We start from the raw sequence: 18,548 nt of genomic DNA on the forward strand, positions 1-18,548 counted from the left end.
CAGAACATTATTTCCCACTTATTCCAAATAGCACAACAAGAAGGTTTGCAGGAAATGAGATGAAACCATGGTAACCAACTAAACCTATCATGAGCTATCAGATCAAAAGAACACATAGTACATTGCACGTCAACGCCTACCAGCAGTATAATCTTTCCCCAGTTCCTTTTGATCCTTCCTAAACGTGAAAAAAGCTTTCAACCAATTTTTGTATTTTAAAAATATGAAAGCCCCTGTACCAATATCTACCATAATTCTCTAACGTTTCCCAGGAACTCCTTGGCTGGGTTCAGTTTAAAAGTAAACATAATGCTCTGAGGTTCAACTAGGAATTGTTCTGTTTTGTTTTTCTCCAATCATTAGCAAAATTACATGTTTTACTTCAATGCATTTTATCACTTTCTAATACAATAGCAATGCTTTCTTCATACTAAATCTTCAGAGGTGTAAAGATTAAATAATTCTCTAAGGAATTCCTCTTTAATAGACTCTCACCAGCATTCTAAACTCAAAACCACAATAAACTAAATCACAAATGCATTTACATAATACAGGGGAGCCCATTTTATCATCTTGTTGCCCACTCTACTGCCAATCATCAACCCCTACCATAGGAACTGAAGATAAACTCACAGAATCTAGCTCAACATGTTCTTAAAATTACAAACCATCAGCTAAAACTACACAAGGTATTGATGGCTTTTTAAGGCATTAGCTATTTATTACATAACTAGCAGACAACAGAGCAAACCTCTGGAAAGATGACCTCTGCTGCTGTGGTTAGCCACTACCTAGTAATTATCACTTACAATAAAATACAATGTACATACATGCCTAAAAATATATGTATATTTCATACATGATCACTGTGAAAAAATAGACAAATAATTGTGAATGGCATTATCTCTATGGAGTAGAGATAATTTAGAAGTATGTGGTGGGAAAGTAATGTAATTTATCATTATATGCAATTGTCTTACTTGAAAAAAATTTACCACATTCATGTATTGTTTTCATAATCATAACAGAGATGTCAACAAACGACAAGGATGCAAAAATGCTATTATTTTTATAATTATTATTGTTTTTCTCTGAAAAGTTGCCCAAACTCACTATAAAATTATTTTCATAAGCATATACGATCACCAAATGATTTAATAATGGAATTTTAGCTTAAATAATTACATTTTATATATAACTTAATTGGGTTTTTCTCTTTTTGGGGGGGGAGGGGTAGAAAGTTAACCCTTGAGAATTAGTTGGAGTAAATCTCATCCTCAAAGGCTTTAAACAAAGGTTTATCTGTTTTATAAAAATGGTATTGTATTGATAACTTAAATTTTTTATTAAAAATTCATTGACTTCAAAGGTCTTATGTCACATCTCTTTCCAACTTACATCACGTGGATGTTCTATTATTATTTTGGATGTTGCTTTTAACAAGTTATATTTTCTTTTTCTTAGCTTTTTGTTCCTGATTGAGCAGGTCAAGCCTCAGTTTTCTTATCTGTAAAATGCAGAAAACTATAGTATATACTTTATGGGCTTATTTTGTAGATAAAACTGAGTTTTCCAACCTGTATGCCAGGAATAGAGGTTACAAGCTACCGGGTATCAAAACTGTCAGCCCTTTCAGAGGCTGGGATGGTCGGATGCAGCTGCACTCTTGGGCTGGTCACATTTGGCCACAATCAGTCCCCTGCATTTCCCTCTCAGTGTACAATACAACAGCATAATTTTCATTGGATGCCACAATAGGAAAAAGTATTAGAAAACAACAAAAGATAATTCACACAAGGAATTTACCATAGTGCCACAGTAAGTATCCAGTAAATGTTAACTATTATTAAATGTATAAAACTAGTAGGGCCATTAATAAAATATATGGTTGCACCAAATCATTCATAGGGAAGAGACACATTATCAACACATTCTGGGGCTGTCTCTGGTTACCAAGAAACAGATGTTAAATTTTAAAAATCTGGTATGCTTCCTACTGTGCTTTAAAGTAGATATACAAGTTAGATTCCATTTTCTCTTGCAGTGTAGAGAGCCAGAGAGTCAGAATTCTCTCTCTCATATTAAAATTCCTGTGGATTAGCCAGAAAATGTACTTGAAACTCAGTTCCACCTTAAATGAAATGCTTGGTGGAATATGCCTTATGCTGTGCCTTAAAAATACAGAACCCAAAAATATCCTGAAATCTGATTTGCTGATTTCTCTATGATCTGCTTTAAACCCATTGCTATGGATGCATACTTTTGAGAGGGAACTGAAGTTACAATAGACAGAATACTAGTGAATAAAAACCATGCTGCGCAAAAAAATCTGAAAAATGAAGTACCATTCCAGAACAAAGTACAAATTAAAACCACAATGAGATACCACTTCACACCCACTAGGATGTCACCCCCACTGTTTAAGTTAAAGACATAATAACAAGTATTGGCGAGGAGTAGAGAAATTAGAACCTTCACACATGGCTGGTGGGATTATAAAATGGTAAAAACCACTTTGGAAAAAAATTCGGCAGTTCCTCAAATTTTTAAACATAGAGTTATAATATGATCCAGAAATTTCACCCCTAGGTGTATAACCAAGAGAAACAAAAACTTATATTCACCCAAAGCCTTCATAGAGCATTATTCATAGTAGCATTATTCACAGCAGCCCCAAAGTGGAAACAACTCAAATGACCATCAACTGATGAATGGATAAACAAAATGTGATATTTATCCAAACACTGGACCATTACTCAAATATTATTCATTAATAAAAAGAAATTAAGTGGGGAGGGTATAGCTCAAGTGACAGAATGCATGCTTAGCATACACAAGGTCCTGGGTTCAATCCCCAGTATCTCTTCTATAAATAAAATAAGTAAAACCTAATTACCCCCATCCCCCCCCAAAAAAAGTCAGTAAAAATAAAAAATATATTAATAAATAAATAAATACCTAATTATCCCCCCAAAATAAAAAAAAGAAATTAAGTACTGATACATGCACCATTGTAGATGAACCCTGAAACAGGCTAAGGGAGAGAAGCCAATCCCAAAAGAACACATATTATACATGATTCCACTTTTTCTGAAACATCCAGGATGTACAAATCTACAGAGACAAAAAAGTAGGTTAATGGTTCCCTGGGGCTGGGACAGTTGGGGAGAAATGGGAAGTGACTGCAAATGGGTCTGGAGTTTCTTTCTAGGGTGATTAAATGTTCTAAAATTGATTATGTTGCATAACTTTGTGAAAGCACTAAAAACCACCGAATTGTAAACTTTAAAATGGATGAATTGGTATGTTATTTATAACTAAAAAAAGGAAAAGAGTTTTAAAAAAAAGAGTAAGACACAATGTTCAAAAGCCAAGCCTGGGGATAAAGTTAGGGGGAAAAATGCTGCAATTTCATAATATACAGAAACAGTGGTTGGCTGCCACAGGGTAGATGTTTCAGAACACCCCTGGATAGGAGATAAATCTTTTTTGGCCCAGGGAGAAAAATCAGAAAACAGGAAGAAAAAGAACTGGTGAGGCAGTTAGCTCTTATTTTTTTTTTCTTCTATCAATTTAACACTTGAACAAAAGTCTTTTAAGTTCATTTATCAAAGAGGTGTGAAAAAAAAAGGGGGAAAAGTTGGGAGGGGGTATCTATCTGAACTTACCAAACAGAAGAAACCCGGTAATATTTTTTCCTTCTTTTCTCCCCGCTACTCTCAACAATTTAATTCTAATTTGTTAACCAAAAATGAGAAATAACTCAAAGACTCTTTATAGTCAGCCTATACATTTTAAGTTCTTTTCCTCCTGTAGACGGATCACATGGGAAGTCATTAATCAGAAATTTTCTTGGTGAACATGGAGTCCAAAGGAAGAGGAACTGAATAAATCAAATGTTTAATAGACTATTTCTCAAAGTGTGTTTCATAGAGAGATTCCACAAAAAGAGGGTCTCATGATCAAATAAACTTGGGAAATGCAGTAGAGTTCTATTCCCAATGCTCACAGGCTCTGAGGAGTACTGCAGGAAGACACCCAACTGACTTTTTAATGACAGGGTGACTCACATGGTTCCCTGTGTGAGCATCTCCATTCTACAGACAGCACTGTCAATGCTGGCCAGGACTTCCCCTCACAGACCCTGGACTCTTGAACATGCCTCTGTGACTTCCTTTCCTATTGCCCCAAAGGCTGACCAATTCTTCTGACCAGTAATTTCGATAAAGTGATACATTCCACGTAGAGTCAAATCTTAAGAGGTTTAGGAGGTACTGTCTTCCACTTTGGCCCAAGTTGCAGCTACTGTCTTCGATTTTTCTCAAAATGAAAATAACCCTATAGATTTTTCTGTCTGATTGTAAAAAAGATACGTATGGCATTGTTTTAAAGAAAAAAAATCATTCTTTTAGACACCCAGCTACTAACATATATACCTTACACACACACACACACACACACACTAGTATGATACTAAACATACTGCCCTGTATAGTGAATTTTATTTTTCAGATTAACATTGGATATATTTCAGAATTTATCAAATAAGAAATATTTTTAAATATATAATAAATATGTCCAAACATTATGCTTTCTCAGTGTCTAAATTCTCATGTATTTTCCACTATCTTAAAATTTTTCCAAATAATTCTTATCTTGATGGTCAGAAGATGAACAAGAAGTGCCGAGCACTATACGTATAAACCCTTCTCTGGAATATGTCCAAAATCTGTTCTGGAATATTCAGACACAGGATTTGGAGGTTATCAAGACTCCTGCACATGTGTCATCTTGCTCTCCTCCCAATTTAGAGGAGCTAAAATGAGTCATACTCAACAGAAATGTCTCTAGAGTTGCCAAATTTGGAGTTAACATTTCTCCTCAAAGGGAGCCCTTTACAATTTATAAAGTATCTAGAAACTCTTACAGAACAGTACTCCATTGCTCAAGGAAAACTGTTTTCTAAATTAGCTGAATAGTTCTGGTAAAACTTAGGTCCCACCACCCTGTCTACTCATTTATTCTTATTGCTCCCACAATGAAACTTTTTAAATTACAAATGGACCCATTACTCTCCTCTATTAAAAGTCTTTAGTGACTCCCACTCTTACAGATAAAGTCCAAATTCTTAAGCATGAAATACCAAGTTTCCCTGGCATACTTATTGCTAAAACTTCCTGCAACCCCAAGCCCCAGCAGCCTGCCATACACCAAATGTTCCATGCTGTTCTAGACAGTCCTTCCTTGGCTTTTTCTTCTTCCCACAATGCTCTTTTTTTGTTTTTGTTTTTGTTTTTAATCACATCCTGTCTTTCTGCCTGGCAGTCTTACAGTTTACCTTTCAGAGGTGGCTTAAATATGACCCATTTGGATACTACCTGGCAGAATACAAAAGCAATAAATGCTGCTGTTTTTGATGGTGCAGTTACCCGGGAGATTATATTAATGTTCCAATTTAATGATGAAGACCAAACCCCTAATTTCCATGAAAGGCCTTGACCCACATTAGTGACATCTCAGAGTTAATTATTTTAAGGTATATATTAGTCAAAAGTACTATGGGTTTCTCTGTGCTAAAATTATTAACATAATTAGGTTTTTAATATCATCTTTAAAATATTAAATTCTTTTAAAGTCAGTTTGGAAACTATTTAAAATCAAGCTTTGAAAATATCTTTGACAAGAACATCATCAAAACAGAATTGACATAACTTTGGTGCCTGGCCTTGTCTAAATCTTTCTTTGGAACTCATACCAGATTTTCTTACTATTTACTGAAACTGGATTACTATATTAAGAAAATGTTGATGTTTAATAAGAACTTATTAGGACTAAAGATCTGAAGAAGTGCACCATAAACTGATCCTCACTATCGAAAAAAGAAACGACTTTAATGAATACCTCCTGTGCTATGCTGTGTAAATGGTATCCATTTTCCTTCCTCATGCCAACCTTCTTCCTTCTTTTCAAACAGGAAAAGAAAACCAGGTTTTTGTCTTGTTCCCAAAGACTTATCTTCCAGAGGAAAATGATCTCATCTCCCAGATCCAAGAGCAGGTGGTGGTTAGACAAGCAATCAGTACCTGCGTTTCCCAGCAGATCATTACTGGCCAGTGGGTGGGAAAGGGAGACCCGCACTGGCCCAATCAACTTGAAGGAATGGATGCATATGGCGTGAGAGGAGAGAGTCCCTCGCTTTTCTTACACAGGCATAAACAGGGAAGCACGCAACTCTGACTGCCCCTAACAGCCACCTTTTGATCACAAGGAAAATCAGCCTTAGACTGGAGCTGACACTGACAGTGGCCATGAATAAAACAGAAAGATCACAAGTCCTTGATGACATCGCTGGGATATTCATCATCCATGCTATTGCATTTCTCTGAATTTCTCATTACATGAAATATCTCCTTAAATAATTTATTGTTTAAGCCAGGAGAGTTTGTTTAGTCTGAATATCAGATAATACTTAACAACTGAAGGCATCTCAATGGAGAGAGAATTTGATTCTCGAAAGTGGAATGCTGCTAATCACAGGCTTTTAAAAGGACCCTCTTAAGAAATAATGGGATTATAATCCCTATTTTACAAACAGGAAATAAACTTGGAAAGGTTAAATATATATAATAAGGTCAATCAGAACTTAGGTTTGTCAGACTCTAAAACCTATACTACAGCTTCACTTCCAAAGTTCCAAACTTGAGAATGGGTAATTGCAACTGTTTTGTGATACATGTTTTAAAATCTCAATTTCTTATTCTCTCTGACCTTCCTCTTCTCTTAAAAACATACTTTGCACAGAAAGATTTCCTGTTTATGTCATTGGTATCCTAAATGTTTCTTCTTCAAGCTTTCTTTTCTAGTTTTAATAAAATACATACTTTTTATGTATTTTTCTCCTCAGTAAAAATAAATTTAGCAGTTCAGGCCACTGAGAAAAAGGGGTATTTTATAACAAAGGGACCCAGCGTTGACAGGGAGCATAATAATAAGTCAAAATAATGCATAATTTTAGTCTTGATGCCATGTTAAATGTGCACTCTTACTATAGAGGTGTTTTTAATATTTCCAATGAAATTCTTGGATGAAGTCTAAGCAGGTGTGCTCCACATTAAATAGGTGGCTGAGGAAGAATAAAAGACCCTAATGGTCAGCACTGATTCACCTATTCGCACGTTTTAGTCAAGGTAGAAAAAGTAAACAGCTATTAGAATCAAAATGTTATTTATAAATTTGAGTTAGTAAAGACCTTCTTGTATTCACAGCAATTCCATTTTTTAAAAATATAAAATTTTCAGATAAAAATAGTGAAAAAACTAGTTTTGAATGGGCTGTAACTGAACTTATGACTCTTATCAGGTATAGTGGTGGCAGTGAGAAAACAGATGCCAATATACAAAAGGTCATTTTATATGATCACTTACATTAGCTCTCCACTAGTCTTATCACCTTCTTATTTCACTATTTCCAAGAATTCATAGTACAGTGCTTATGTAATTGTAATAGTTATTTATAGCAAACAATCTTTTGATAGGTTATAGTTCAAGAATATATAGGAAAAGATGGAGAAAATGCAGGAAAAGATGGAAAATTTCATCAAAGAATTAGAATCTTATTAAAAAAGGAAAAGAAAATTCTGGAGCTAAATAACACAGTATATGAAATTAGGAACTCAATGAACAAATTTACAGCCGATCAAAAATAGCAGAATAAAGAACTAGTGGACTGGAAGACAGGTCAACAGAAAATGTCCAAATTGAAATTCAGAGATAAGTCAGGAAGTTAGAAGTTCAGAGGAAAAAAATTAGAAAAGTCAGAAATAATCTATTACGAATAAACCTACAGTTACAGTATAGTGATATTTAATAATTTTTCTATTTCTTATAAGCATTCTTTTGTATATACTTAACATTTAATAAAAAGGATAATATAAAACATGCAGTCCTATCCTTTTCATTTATCACTCCACATGTACAACACTGAACTCACCACTTTATTCTTCTAGTGAAAAAAATTATAGAATGACATAAAATTTTTTAAAGAATTAATTCTAAAACTATGGAAATCATAAAGAAAAATGTTTTCAACCAAACTTCTTCAACTATTTTAGCTTACATACAGCTGATCCTTGCCATGCTATTTCACTGAACTACAGCTAATCCAAATGTTGTCAAAATCAACACATAAAAAAATCCCAAAGTCATACGAAACACTTCATGAGATATAACCTACTACCTGGGAGAGCATCTTACTTCAACTACATACTCCAATCATGTGGACATCTGCCTAATGCTTCATTGTATAAAAGACTCTGATTGAGCAACAATCTTTTTTCCTGAACCAAGGAGTCCATATGAGCAAAGGCAGAAAAGCCAGATCAGACCCAGCCTGAAATTCGGCTGAGATGGGATGTGGGAGATGATGGGGAAGAGGAAAGTGAAATAAAAACCACAGACCACCTTCCACATCATGCAGTACAAATCTCTCCTGACTGCAAAAAACTAATACAATGACAGCACACATACAATACATCTTCCCCAAACTAACACCTCACGTTATACACAAAGATCATCAGTGAAGGTTAGGCTCCCCCAGGTGCACGGGAGATGACGAAGGGAGGTGTGATCTTTGAAACCTTGTGCCCTACTCAACATCACAACTTTGCTGATCAATGCTTCAGATTCTAAGACTGATCATTTACAATTCCGTGGAAAATACATTAGCGAGGGCAAGGCTGGATACGGGAAGATTTCTTAGTTATGGAACTTGTCCAGAAAGTAGCATGATTGAAAAGGAGGGGAAAATTTGAGAAATACTTAAGAAAGAAAAGATTGTTGGGTTAGGCTTGTGAGATGAGCAAGAAAAAAAGTTCTTTTAACCATTAGATAATATAAGCACAGTCCCTTGGGCTTTCCAGTCTATGAAAAGATATAAAATATGAACAAAAACATAACAAGAAAACTACAAAACTGAAGTTAATTTCAAAAGCAATTTATACTAAAAAAACAAACGTAATAGTAAAAAATATTTATTTGATATGGGATACAGTGTTTGGCATGATGGAAGATGGGGACCACTAAATGAGTAAGGCCAGGCCTACAAACATCTTAAAATAGAACTAGAAGAAAGGAAAAATGACGTCTTGGTTTTAGTCTTGTGAACTGGCCAAATAACAGTGTCACCACCTATTAAAGGGAATACAGATGCTATAGCACTCTTGGGAGGAAAGCTGGTAAGCTCAGTTTTGGGCATACTGAGGCTGAGGTGCCTATGGAGCAACTTGAGATCAAGGATTTATTCCTAATTTTAGGGCCCTTGTTTAACACAGTAAATGCATAACGGACACTGATGGCTATCAATTCAAACTGCACCCCCACCTCAGTGGATCACGCATTATGTCAAAAACAAAACAAACTGATGTGAACTGGGAGGATCATTAGTTGAAATGGGGTGTACCTGGTAAGATTAATACAGCTTCTATTTTATATTCTGTTTAACACTTCCCTGCCACACATCTAGTTAAAAACAAGGAAAATCGTTATTTTCCTTGCATGTACATTACTCAAAACGCAAATTCACAAATTCCCTACCCCTGGGACAACCCCTTTTGCTCACTGCTATTTCTTTTCCATGTGACAATTTTATAATAATTTTCAAAAACAAAAGGAAAACTGTATGTTACCCCAGACCTATAAGTTAAAGGCTCTCTCATCAATCTCACGTTCATCTATGTTCTTCAATTCAATTCTAGGATTTCCTGAGCCAAAGTGGATAGTGAGTGATTATAAACTTAAAGTTATGAGTAGCATGAGAGAGGGTGAGAGGGTGGGAATGAGGAAGAGCTTGGAAGGTTTGGGTACTTTTCTCCAAATTAAATCTTTGGCCCTAGGGCGTTTGCTGGTGTCATTCAATAAAAACTGCATGATGAGCACATTATGAGAGGCAATGTAGTATAATGGAAAGTACCTGAACTTTGCAATAAGGCGAAATTGAGTTCAAATTCCAGTTCTGTAACTTACTACATGATCTCGGAGGAAAGGAAGAGAGTGTTTACAGATCTGTCTCCCCTCTCATCATACCGCCTTCTTCCTTATTTTGTCCGCTAGCCTTGACATCAAGGATTATCTACCCCAGGCACTTAGGTGACCACCTGTTTGGAAAAGTGGCGTTGTAGAATCCGAGAATTAGAAAATGTTACGAGTAGAAAGAAGCAGAAGGTCACTTCAAGAATTTCTGTGACTGGCTCCAAATCAATCTTCTAGTTCATTTAGCGGCAAAGTTAATAGGTATTTGAATTCCCAGCCCAGATTTTTGCCCCTATATACCACAATTTAAACCTGAAAAACAATATAATTAGTTAATTAAAGGGGGATTTACACTTCATAATCTGTCATAAAAAGTAAATTCCCATAAACTCCTATTAACAAACTCTATTCCTCAGGTATGCCGTTGATTCAGAATTCACCGTGAAGTAATACTGAATTATACCATTCTTCTTGTCAGAAAGATTAATATTAAATCTGGTGGATGGGGGTAAGAGCCGTCCCTGCTCACTCACCTAGGCACAAGTGACTAGAGAAGGAGTTAGACACGGTCATATTAAGAGTCCTAAGTAGTAACAGCATTTTCCTATTCTCTCTTTGTGGCTAGGAAAAGAAATGTTATTTCTATTTCTTTGGCCTCTTTCTTACAATGTTTCTACTTTTAAATATTTTCCAAAGAATAGATGAATGAATAAGTGCACGAATGAACAAATAAAGGAATGAACAAAGACAGTGGATAATCATTCCAAACCTCTGGAGAGGCAGCAATGTAGGATGATTAAGAACATAGACTCTGAAGCCAAACTGTCTGGGTTCCAATACCAGCTACATGAATTATTAAATGTATGACCTTGGCCAAGTTACTCAACCTCTTGGTCCTCAGTTTCCTTATCTGTAAAGTGGAGACAGTAACTGTATATACATCCTAGACTTGTTGTGAAGATTAAATGAGGTTAGAGGCCTGGCAGGAGGTAAGCCCAATGGATAAGCATGCTATTGTATTATTGTTCTGTTATTATTGCAGGGTTAATGGAAATACTTGTTTCTGGCCACTTTTCTGTAAGCTAAGAATAGCCAAAATGCTAGGCAAAGTTCAGTTAATAGGACAGAGCCAAGAGTTCCCCAGAAAACTGCTTCAACCAAAAGCCAACCATCAGCTTCAATTTTACACGTTACTCTTTTCTCTTAGTTCCTTCCCTTATTCAAGAAATAGATGGGAGCTGAAACAGCAGGACAGATGGGAGAAATCCGGTAAGATAAACAGAAGAAAGCAGCTACAGTAAAAATGCTTTAAAAGTTTTTCAATTCTTAATAACTGAGTGCTACCATTCATGAGGAATTTTTTAAGACTCTCAAAGCTATTAAAATGGTAATTAGGTCCCAAGAAAACAAGAACCAATTCAATTACATGCTGGATGCTTTTAAAATTTAAAGCCCTCTATTAAGAGGGTTTTAAAGGAAGCACAGTTCTAATTACAGGTCCAAGACCAACCTTAAAGCCAAAGTGTAGGTTCCTGGCTGACGCTGGCTCTCTCGAATGAGGTAGCTCCCCTCAGCTACACTCAGGAGCTGGTCTGCAGCTTCTCGGGAGATCATGCCGTGAAACCTAAGAAACAAAGTCAATTCAGAAACTGCATGCTTTCCATCTTTTTCAATAAAACAAGGTAAAACAACCCCCCACCTTCTTCTGTTGTTTTTTAGACAAAGTACTGCCATATAATCGAAGGGGAGCAGTTGGGTTTAACTATGCTTGTGTTTCTCTGGGCCTGGCCCCTGGCCAGCTTCTCTGTGGTGACAAGAACAGGACCAAAGCAGCAGCTCTCCAATCCATTTAACAATCACGGAATCAAAATTCACATCCGTCCATGGAAGATCAACCACCTCTCTCAAGAGGACGATTCCCTTCTCATGTAGCTGCGTGACCATATGGACATGCTAAAAAATACACAGAAATGTGTCCCACTTCCTTTCTTCACACTAGTGGCACTGCTCCAAAATTCTGGCTCAGAGTGTATGCTGGCAATTTTCCAGGGCCCTGGGTTGCCCTTAATTGGCATGACTGCCCAATAATGTGCATAATCTGCGTCAGTGGGTACTCAAGCCAAAAGCAAACAACGGTAATACTTGCTTTCACTCCCTGCTAAAACCTTATTTTTGATTAACAGAGAAAAAAGGAGGAAGAAGAATAAACATGAATAACACACTCCTTATACAGACATGGTAGATTCACCTATAACATTCTGACAAAAAAAAAAACAAAAACACTGAAAAATAGAAGAGGGTTCATGTGGCAAGTTTTTGGAGTTTTTCTCATGGGAAAGTTTCGATTTTCCTCAATTTAAGTCTTGAAGCAGTTTGTGCTATCATGACAATTAGAACAACAAGGTTTGACGACACGCTCCTGGAGTTTCTTATCTCTGTAAATTCCTCAATCTTTCAGAACCAGTTCCACTCTGATTCTGCTGGAGCAAGAAGATGGCAACCTAAACCTGATGATTAGATCAGCATATTGGTATATTATTTTAAGCTTAATAACATCAATTAATAAAATTAGTAAAATCTAATATCTGCTTGTTTTTATTTTCTACTTGTTTTTTAAAAACCCACTTAATTTAAAAGAAAATGTCATTCAAAGAAACAAATTTTGGAACAAAACTTGATAGTGGTTATTTAAAGACTCTCAAAACTAATGATACCAGTTGACCCAAAATTTCCACCCCAGAAAGAGCTTTATGCACTAAAATATTTCTTACTGTGTTACTTTTAACATTACAGTTTAAAATCAACCTATATGCTGAAAGCAGAGAAATGACTAAATCACGGTACAATCACAAAGAACACCAGTGGCTCCGTCTAGCTCCTAAGTGTTATGTTCTATTCACAAGAGTTTTGAAAATTTAAACAGAATTTAGATAATTTAAAAATATTTGCTACATACATTACTGTTTATCTGATATGGTCTTAAGCCATGAAAAAAAATTATTTTATTTGGGGAAAAATGGGATTATAGGTGATTTTTATTCTTTTCCCCAAAGGGCTAAAGTTCTCTTTTTTTTTTTTAAATAATCAGAAGAATTATGGCTTTTAAAAATTATAGTATTTTTCATAAAATAGAAAAATGCTTATTATTAATAGTAAATGGAAAAACCAGGCTACAAAATTATATGTATAATATGTCAATTTTGTAAAAACCACTAATAAGATAGATCTTCAGAAGGTAATACTTCAAACTGTTAACATAAGTTATTTCTAGGCAGCATGAATTTATTAACAGAAAATTTAGAAAATAAATTATAACTATAGAATAAACCACCTATACCCTACTGTATGCATATACATGTGCGTATGTATCTACATGCTTAATATAAACATACATAGAAATATATACTTTTCTTTATATACATCTAGAATTACTTACTTACTTATATGACTTGCATCTTTATTTTAACATTACTGCATGCACATTCTCCCATGCTATTTTCTTCTCGATACCTGACTCTATTTTCTATATTTTCATCAGTTGTGACAATTACATTTGTAATCAGAAAAATAATTTAACTCATTCAAACTCGAAAACCTCCTTCCTCTTCCTTTTATTTTTACTAAAAAACATCCATTTACCTGTCTCTTTTACATACTCCAATCTAGAAAATGTTTTCTGATAATCCATACTTACTCTCTTCCATAATACTTCGGTCTGTTTTCTACCTATTGGGAAAGAGAAAAAGAGTATCTGTCAAAATGGAAAGGTTCAAAACATAACTCAACACTTTGAACATGTGACAAACTAAAGCATATATTAGGAAAAAAAAATAAGATTAGAAAAATCAGAGACTGGAATCCCAGTCCTCTCAGCAGACTGATCATGCCATTTGGACTGGTCACTTCAACTCACATACCTTTTTCTTATTTATGAAACACTGTATATGTAAAAAGAGTTGAGCTAAATTATCTTTCACTTCTAGAAAAAATATTTATATCACTTTATCCCAAGAGTAAAATAAAACATCCAAAAATTTAATGCCCACAGTTGTGTCAGAACAGACTGTGGCTTTCTCTCCCAGTCCCTCCCTTCCTGTTCCACCATATTCTCCATTCTGTTAACATCTCCCATAATCTTGCCCTTTTGTTCTTCCATCAGCTCTTCCTCCCTACAGTTTATCTTCCCAGGCTTTTTCATGGCTGGTGTGCTCCCCGTAGCTACAGAAAGGCCCAGCAGGATAGATTCTGAGGAATTTTACTGGGTAGACTTAAAATATTGGCCCTGTTCATTCAAGGAACATCTACTGAGTGGCAAGCATGTGGTAGGTATCGTCCTACCTGTAGTAAGACAAAAACTGTCATTACTCTTTCGATATTTACATTCTAATGATGAGAGACAGACAATAAAAAAAATTAAAGAAATCAAGCAAACATGAAACCAGGAAGTAATGATAAATGCTGTAATGAAAATACAAGTGAGGAACATAACAGGGAGGACTAACAAGGTATTTAAGTTATGTCATCAGGAAAGGTCTCTGAGATGACATTTAAATGGGGTCCTGACAGGAATAGAATAAGCTTTCCTGAGGCGCTACCTGGGTGGCACCAAGGACTATATTTATTATTGAGTTATATGCCTTAACTGTATTTGAAGACGATTTACTCCTCACAGTGAGATGAATTATTCTACTTCATTCTCATAGGATAGTGTTATCAGTCTTGTCTTACTGATGAAGAAACAGAATCAGAGAGGTTAGACCACTTGTTTAAGGTGACAAAGTGGTAGAGACCAAGCTAAAACTGGGATTCTCAGTCAGCAGTATCAAAACCCAAATACTTTGTCTGTCTGACACTGACTCATCTGAATTAGTTAAATACGGCAGTTCCCAGAGCAACTCAAAGTCTATCCTTTCTGATCTCCCTTGGCCTCTACACAGAGCCTGACGACCAAGACTGGATGACCCACTCACTGGGCATCAAGGTCTGATACTGTTTTCAGCAAACTTGAGATATTTATTCATCATGTAGAAAAAAATTTTGTTTCAGTTAAAAACTATGCATGATTTATAGCATACGATGATGGCTTATCTAGCCCAAATCATTGAGCTATTCTGGAACTCTCTAAGATGCAGGTAACCGATATCTATATATATATAAACTTTTCCTGCATAGTAGTGGTTCAATTGACTTCTTTCCAACCCCCTTCCCAGGAGAAAAATAGGTCTTGTCTCTAACTGCAATTCATCTCAACATTCCTTGACTTCAAATAAATATATACTATTTTGACTTTTACTTTGAACTGATTATTAACATTGGCCTGGTTTCCTCATATCCTATGAGTAAATATATTTTAAAACATGTGTTCATCTTCATACCTGTAGGAGAGACATGATTTTACCTTTTCCTGAAAATTATATATAAATAATACTTAACCCTTAAGGAATCTTCTATTGTCTGCTGAGGTTGCAGTGAGGTTATTTACCATCTCAAAATAAATTCCACCTGATTTGGTCCTGTTGCACAATTTCTCTGCTCATAAAATTCAGTGTGCTAAAAATATGCCAGTTGGTCTCTACAGCTACACATGACAGCTATTCTATTTTTAGGTCCAGAGTTTATTAGGGTAGGGTCACGCATCTGCTTGAAAGCAAATCTTTGCTTTTGAGATGAAGATTCAATGTTTAGGTCTTCACTTAAAGAATTAATTTAAGGTTCCACTATTTTATGATAAAATGTTAATCAGAAGAACAGTTTTACAGCATTTACTCAAACTAAAAGTGTACAAATCCTTGGTATTTACTGGAAAGGAAAACTGACACAGGTACACATGAAGACATAGATAAGAATGTTCACAGAAACACTGTTCACAGTCATTTTTAAAATGGAAATAAATATACACCAATACGGAAATAACTAAATTGCTTTATAGTATAAATAATATACATGGTTCGAAGGAATGATGTAGCTCTACAGGGACTAACATGAAGACAAACTGTTGAACACAAATGTAAGTTACAGAATAATACAATATGACATTTAGGAAAAGCATGTGCACCCACAACATATTTATAGCATAGAGAAAGATCTGGAAAAATATATACCAAATTCAAATAGTTACCTCTTGAAGCTGAGAGATAACTGAATTGAGGGGCCCCACAGGAAAGGCAAAAACGGGACTTCAGTATTATCTATAAATTTTTAAATAAAGAATATCACCTTTAAAAAACAGAAACCAAGATTAACTTTTCTACAATATAATACTGGAGCCTCAGACATATTAGAATGGGGTCCCCAACATTTTGAGATGAGGAGCTCATGGCCTTTCCCTTAGATCATGACATCTTTGCAGGTGGTTGAAGGTTACTTTTATCAGCCCTATGTGACTGAGGAAATAAGAAAGTGAAGTTCTTGAACACATTCTACTCACTAACAAAAATCCTGGACAAGTACAAATAAGTAATAGTGAATGCTGAGGGACTGATGGCCCCAAATGGTGTGGTAGTCCAATGGTGTTGGAACAGAGCAGGCCCTGCAGGACCCTCCTGAGCACAAAAGCCTCTTCATGTCCCCCATTTCCTGTCTGTAGAAAAAGGCTTTAGTCTCCTAGGCCTTCCCTGAGTTACAAAGAGCAGACTCAAGCAGCTACTAGTTATGGAAGTGAGGGAATACAGAAACAAAGGAAAAGCACTCAAGAAACAACAGTTCAATGATAATACAGAGTCCCAGTTCCTCCTCAAGGAAGAACCTGATACATATCTTACGGCTGTTCTGCAGGAACTAAGACCCCCACCAGGAAGATGGTGACTTCATGCTGATCCCAAGCAAGTAGATGGACTCCAGACTGATTGGAACCAGAGGTTAATGATTAAGATTCCTGAAACACCACCTGTTACCTCTCCACCAACCAATCAGAAGAAAGTCATGAACCCTGTAGCCCTCACCCCAAATGTTGCCTTTAAAAAACCCTTCCCTGAAAGCCATCAGGGAGTATGGCTCTTTTTAGCATGAGCCACCTGTTCTCCTTGCTGAGCTGTGTAATAAATGCTGTGCTTTCCTTTACTACAACCCAGTATCAGTAAACTGGCTTCACCACATGGTGGCCGAGTGGACCCAAGTTTGGTTCTGTAATAGTGTTATAATCTAAGACAAATACTATTTATTTAAGTCCATTAAGTCCCTAATATGCTTCAGCTGATTGCCTAAGTAATCTTCATAACACACTTGATTTTGGCCTTATATTGCTCAATAATTATTCTGCTTTACCCAAAAGAAATTTGAATTAAAAGAAAAAAGGTAACACTGATGATTAATACAGAACTTTTATAATAAGCTGTAGGTCCAAAATAAATGCACACACCAGTGACATCTTTTTCTACGTTTCTATAATGGAAATGTCAAATAAAACTTAAATTTAAAATAAGTCTTTTTTTCTCTTATCTAGATGGTGAAGGGGATCAGAAAATGCCACCCCAGAATATGCCACTTTAGCATAAGGATTATTTTGAGCTGAAGGCAATTAAGAAAGAGCAAACACAGGAGGAGCAATCTGCCCTCCCCCTTTCTGCCTAAAACCAGGGCAGATATAACTTCCCTTTGTGACGGTGTCCTCCTCCCCCCCCAAAAAAGGGGAAAGAGAACAGAATGACTCCAGAGACAATTTTTATCTCCCAAGATGACCTGAGTCTGCTAGAGGAGCACACTAAAAAACTCTTATTTACTGTACATTTCCCAATCACCCTCCCACAACTTCCCACCCCTCTCAGAAGCTCCAACCTCTTTTTCCTTTTCTAGTCTCTTTTGCACACTTTATCAACATTTGTTAAAATGGTATATAAGCCCCAGTGTGTAACTGCCTCTTTGGGGTTTTCATTTATCTGCTATAAGCCCCTCCTCCCCCATGTGCACATGAAACAAATCTTTTCTCCTGTTCATCTCTCTTTTGTCAGTTTAACTTATAAGCCCCAGACACTGAACTTAAGAGGATAGAGAAGTCCCCCTCTCCACAACAGCATTTAGATGCTTTGCAGATGTCTTAAGACGTCATTATTTAAGTAGTGATCTGGAACAGTCTTTTCAAACTCACAGACAGTACAGCATTACACTGATAATCAAATGAAAGGATTAGTCACAATTTATGATAGTTAATCATAAATAATGATTACGAATGATCCCAAATTAGTTTATGTGCAAACAGATCAAACTGGGAATTTAAGTGTTATATGCAATAATAAGGTTTATGTGTATACAAACATTTGTATGCTTATTTCTAAGTTTTTAAAGTTCATAATAATAGTCAAGGAACTTTTTACAGGATAAAACTGGTTGCAGTCAATGTGACTAAGTAAAACATGATTTTAAATTAGTACTTGTGCTGAATTACATGCTTTGCTTTCTCTCATTTTCTATACTTAGCAGTTAACTTTTTTATGATAGTATGTCATGGGCAGAAAAAATGGGAAATGAGAAGAACAAAAAATTCTAACTAAAAATAAAAGGTTCTCATAAAAAGTTTTAGCTTGGTTG

General features: G+C 35.7%; 1 protein-coding gene across 3 annotated transcripts in view; it reads right to left on the reverse strand.

Annotated features, from left to right (window-relative positions):
• The window catches only part of CHN1 (chimerin 1), a 188,459-nt gene that overhangs the window by 93,989 nt on the left and 75,922 nt on the right, over nucleotides 1-18,548 (reverse strand). For all 3 annotated transcript variants that reach the window (XM_064484920.1, XM_064484919.1, XM_031451689.2), the window contains 2 exons: nucleotides 13,720-13,751; nucleotides 11,536-11,649 (listed from right to left, as the gene is read on the reverse strand). In XM_064484920.1, coding sequence (XP_064340990.1) covers nucleotides 11,536-11,649; nucleotides 13,720-13,751 — 146 coding nt within the window. The remainder of the gene's footprint in view (nucleotides 1-11,535; nucleotides 11,650-13,719; nucleotides 13,752-18,548) is intronic.

The sequence above is a fragment of the Camelus dromedarius genome, chromosome 4 (genome assembly GCF_036321535.1).
Source record: "Camelus dromedarius isolate mCamDro1 chromosome 4, mCamDro1.pat, whole genome shotgun sequence".
In the NCBI taxonomy this organism is placed as follows: domain Eukaryota; kingdom Metazoa; phylum Chordata; class Mammalia; order Artiodactyla; family Camelidae; genus Camelus; species Camelus dromedarius.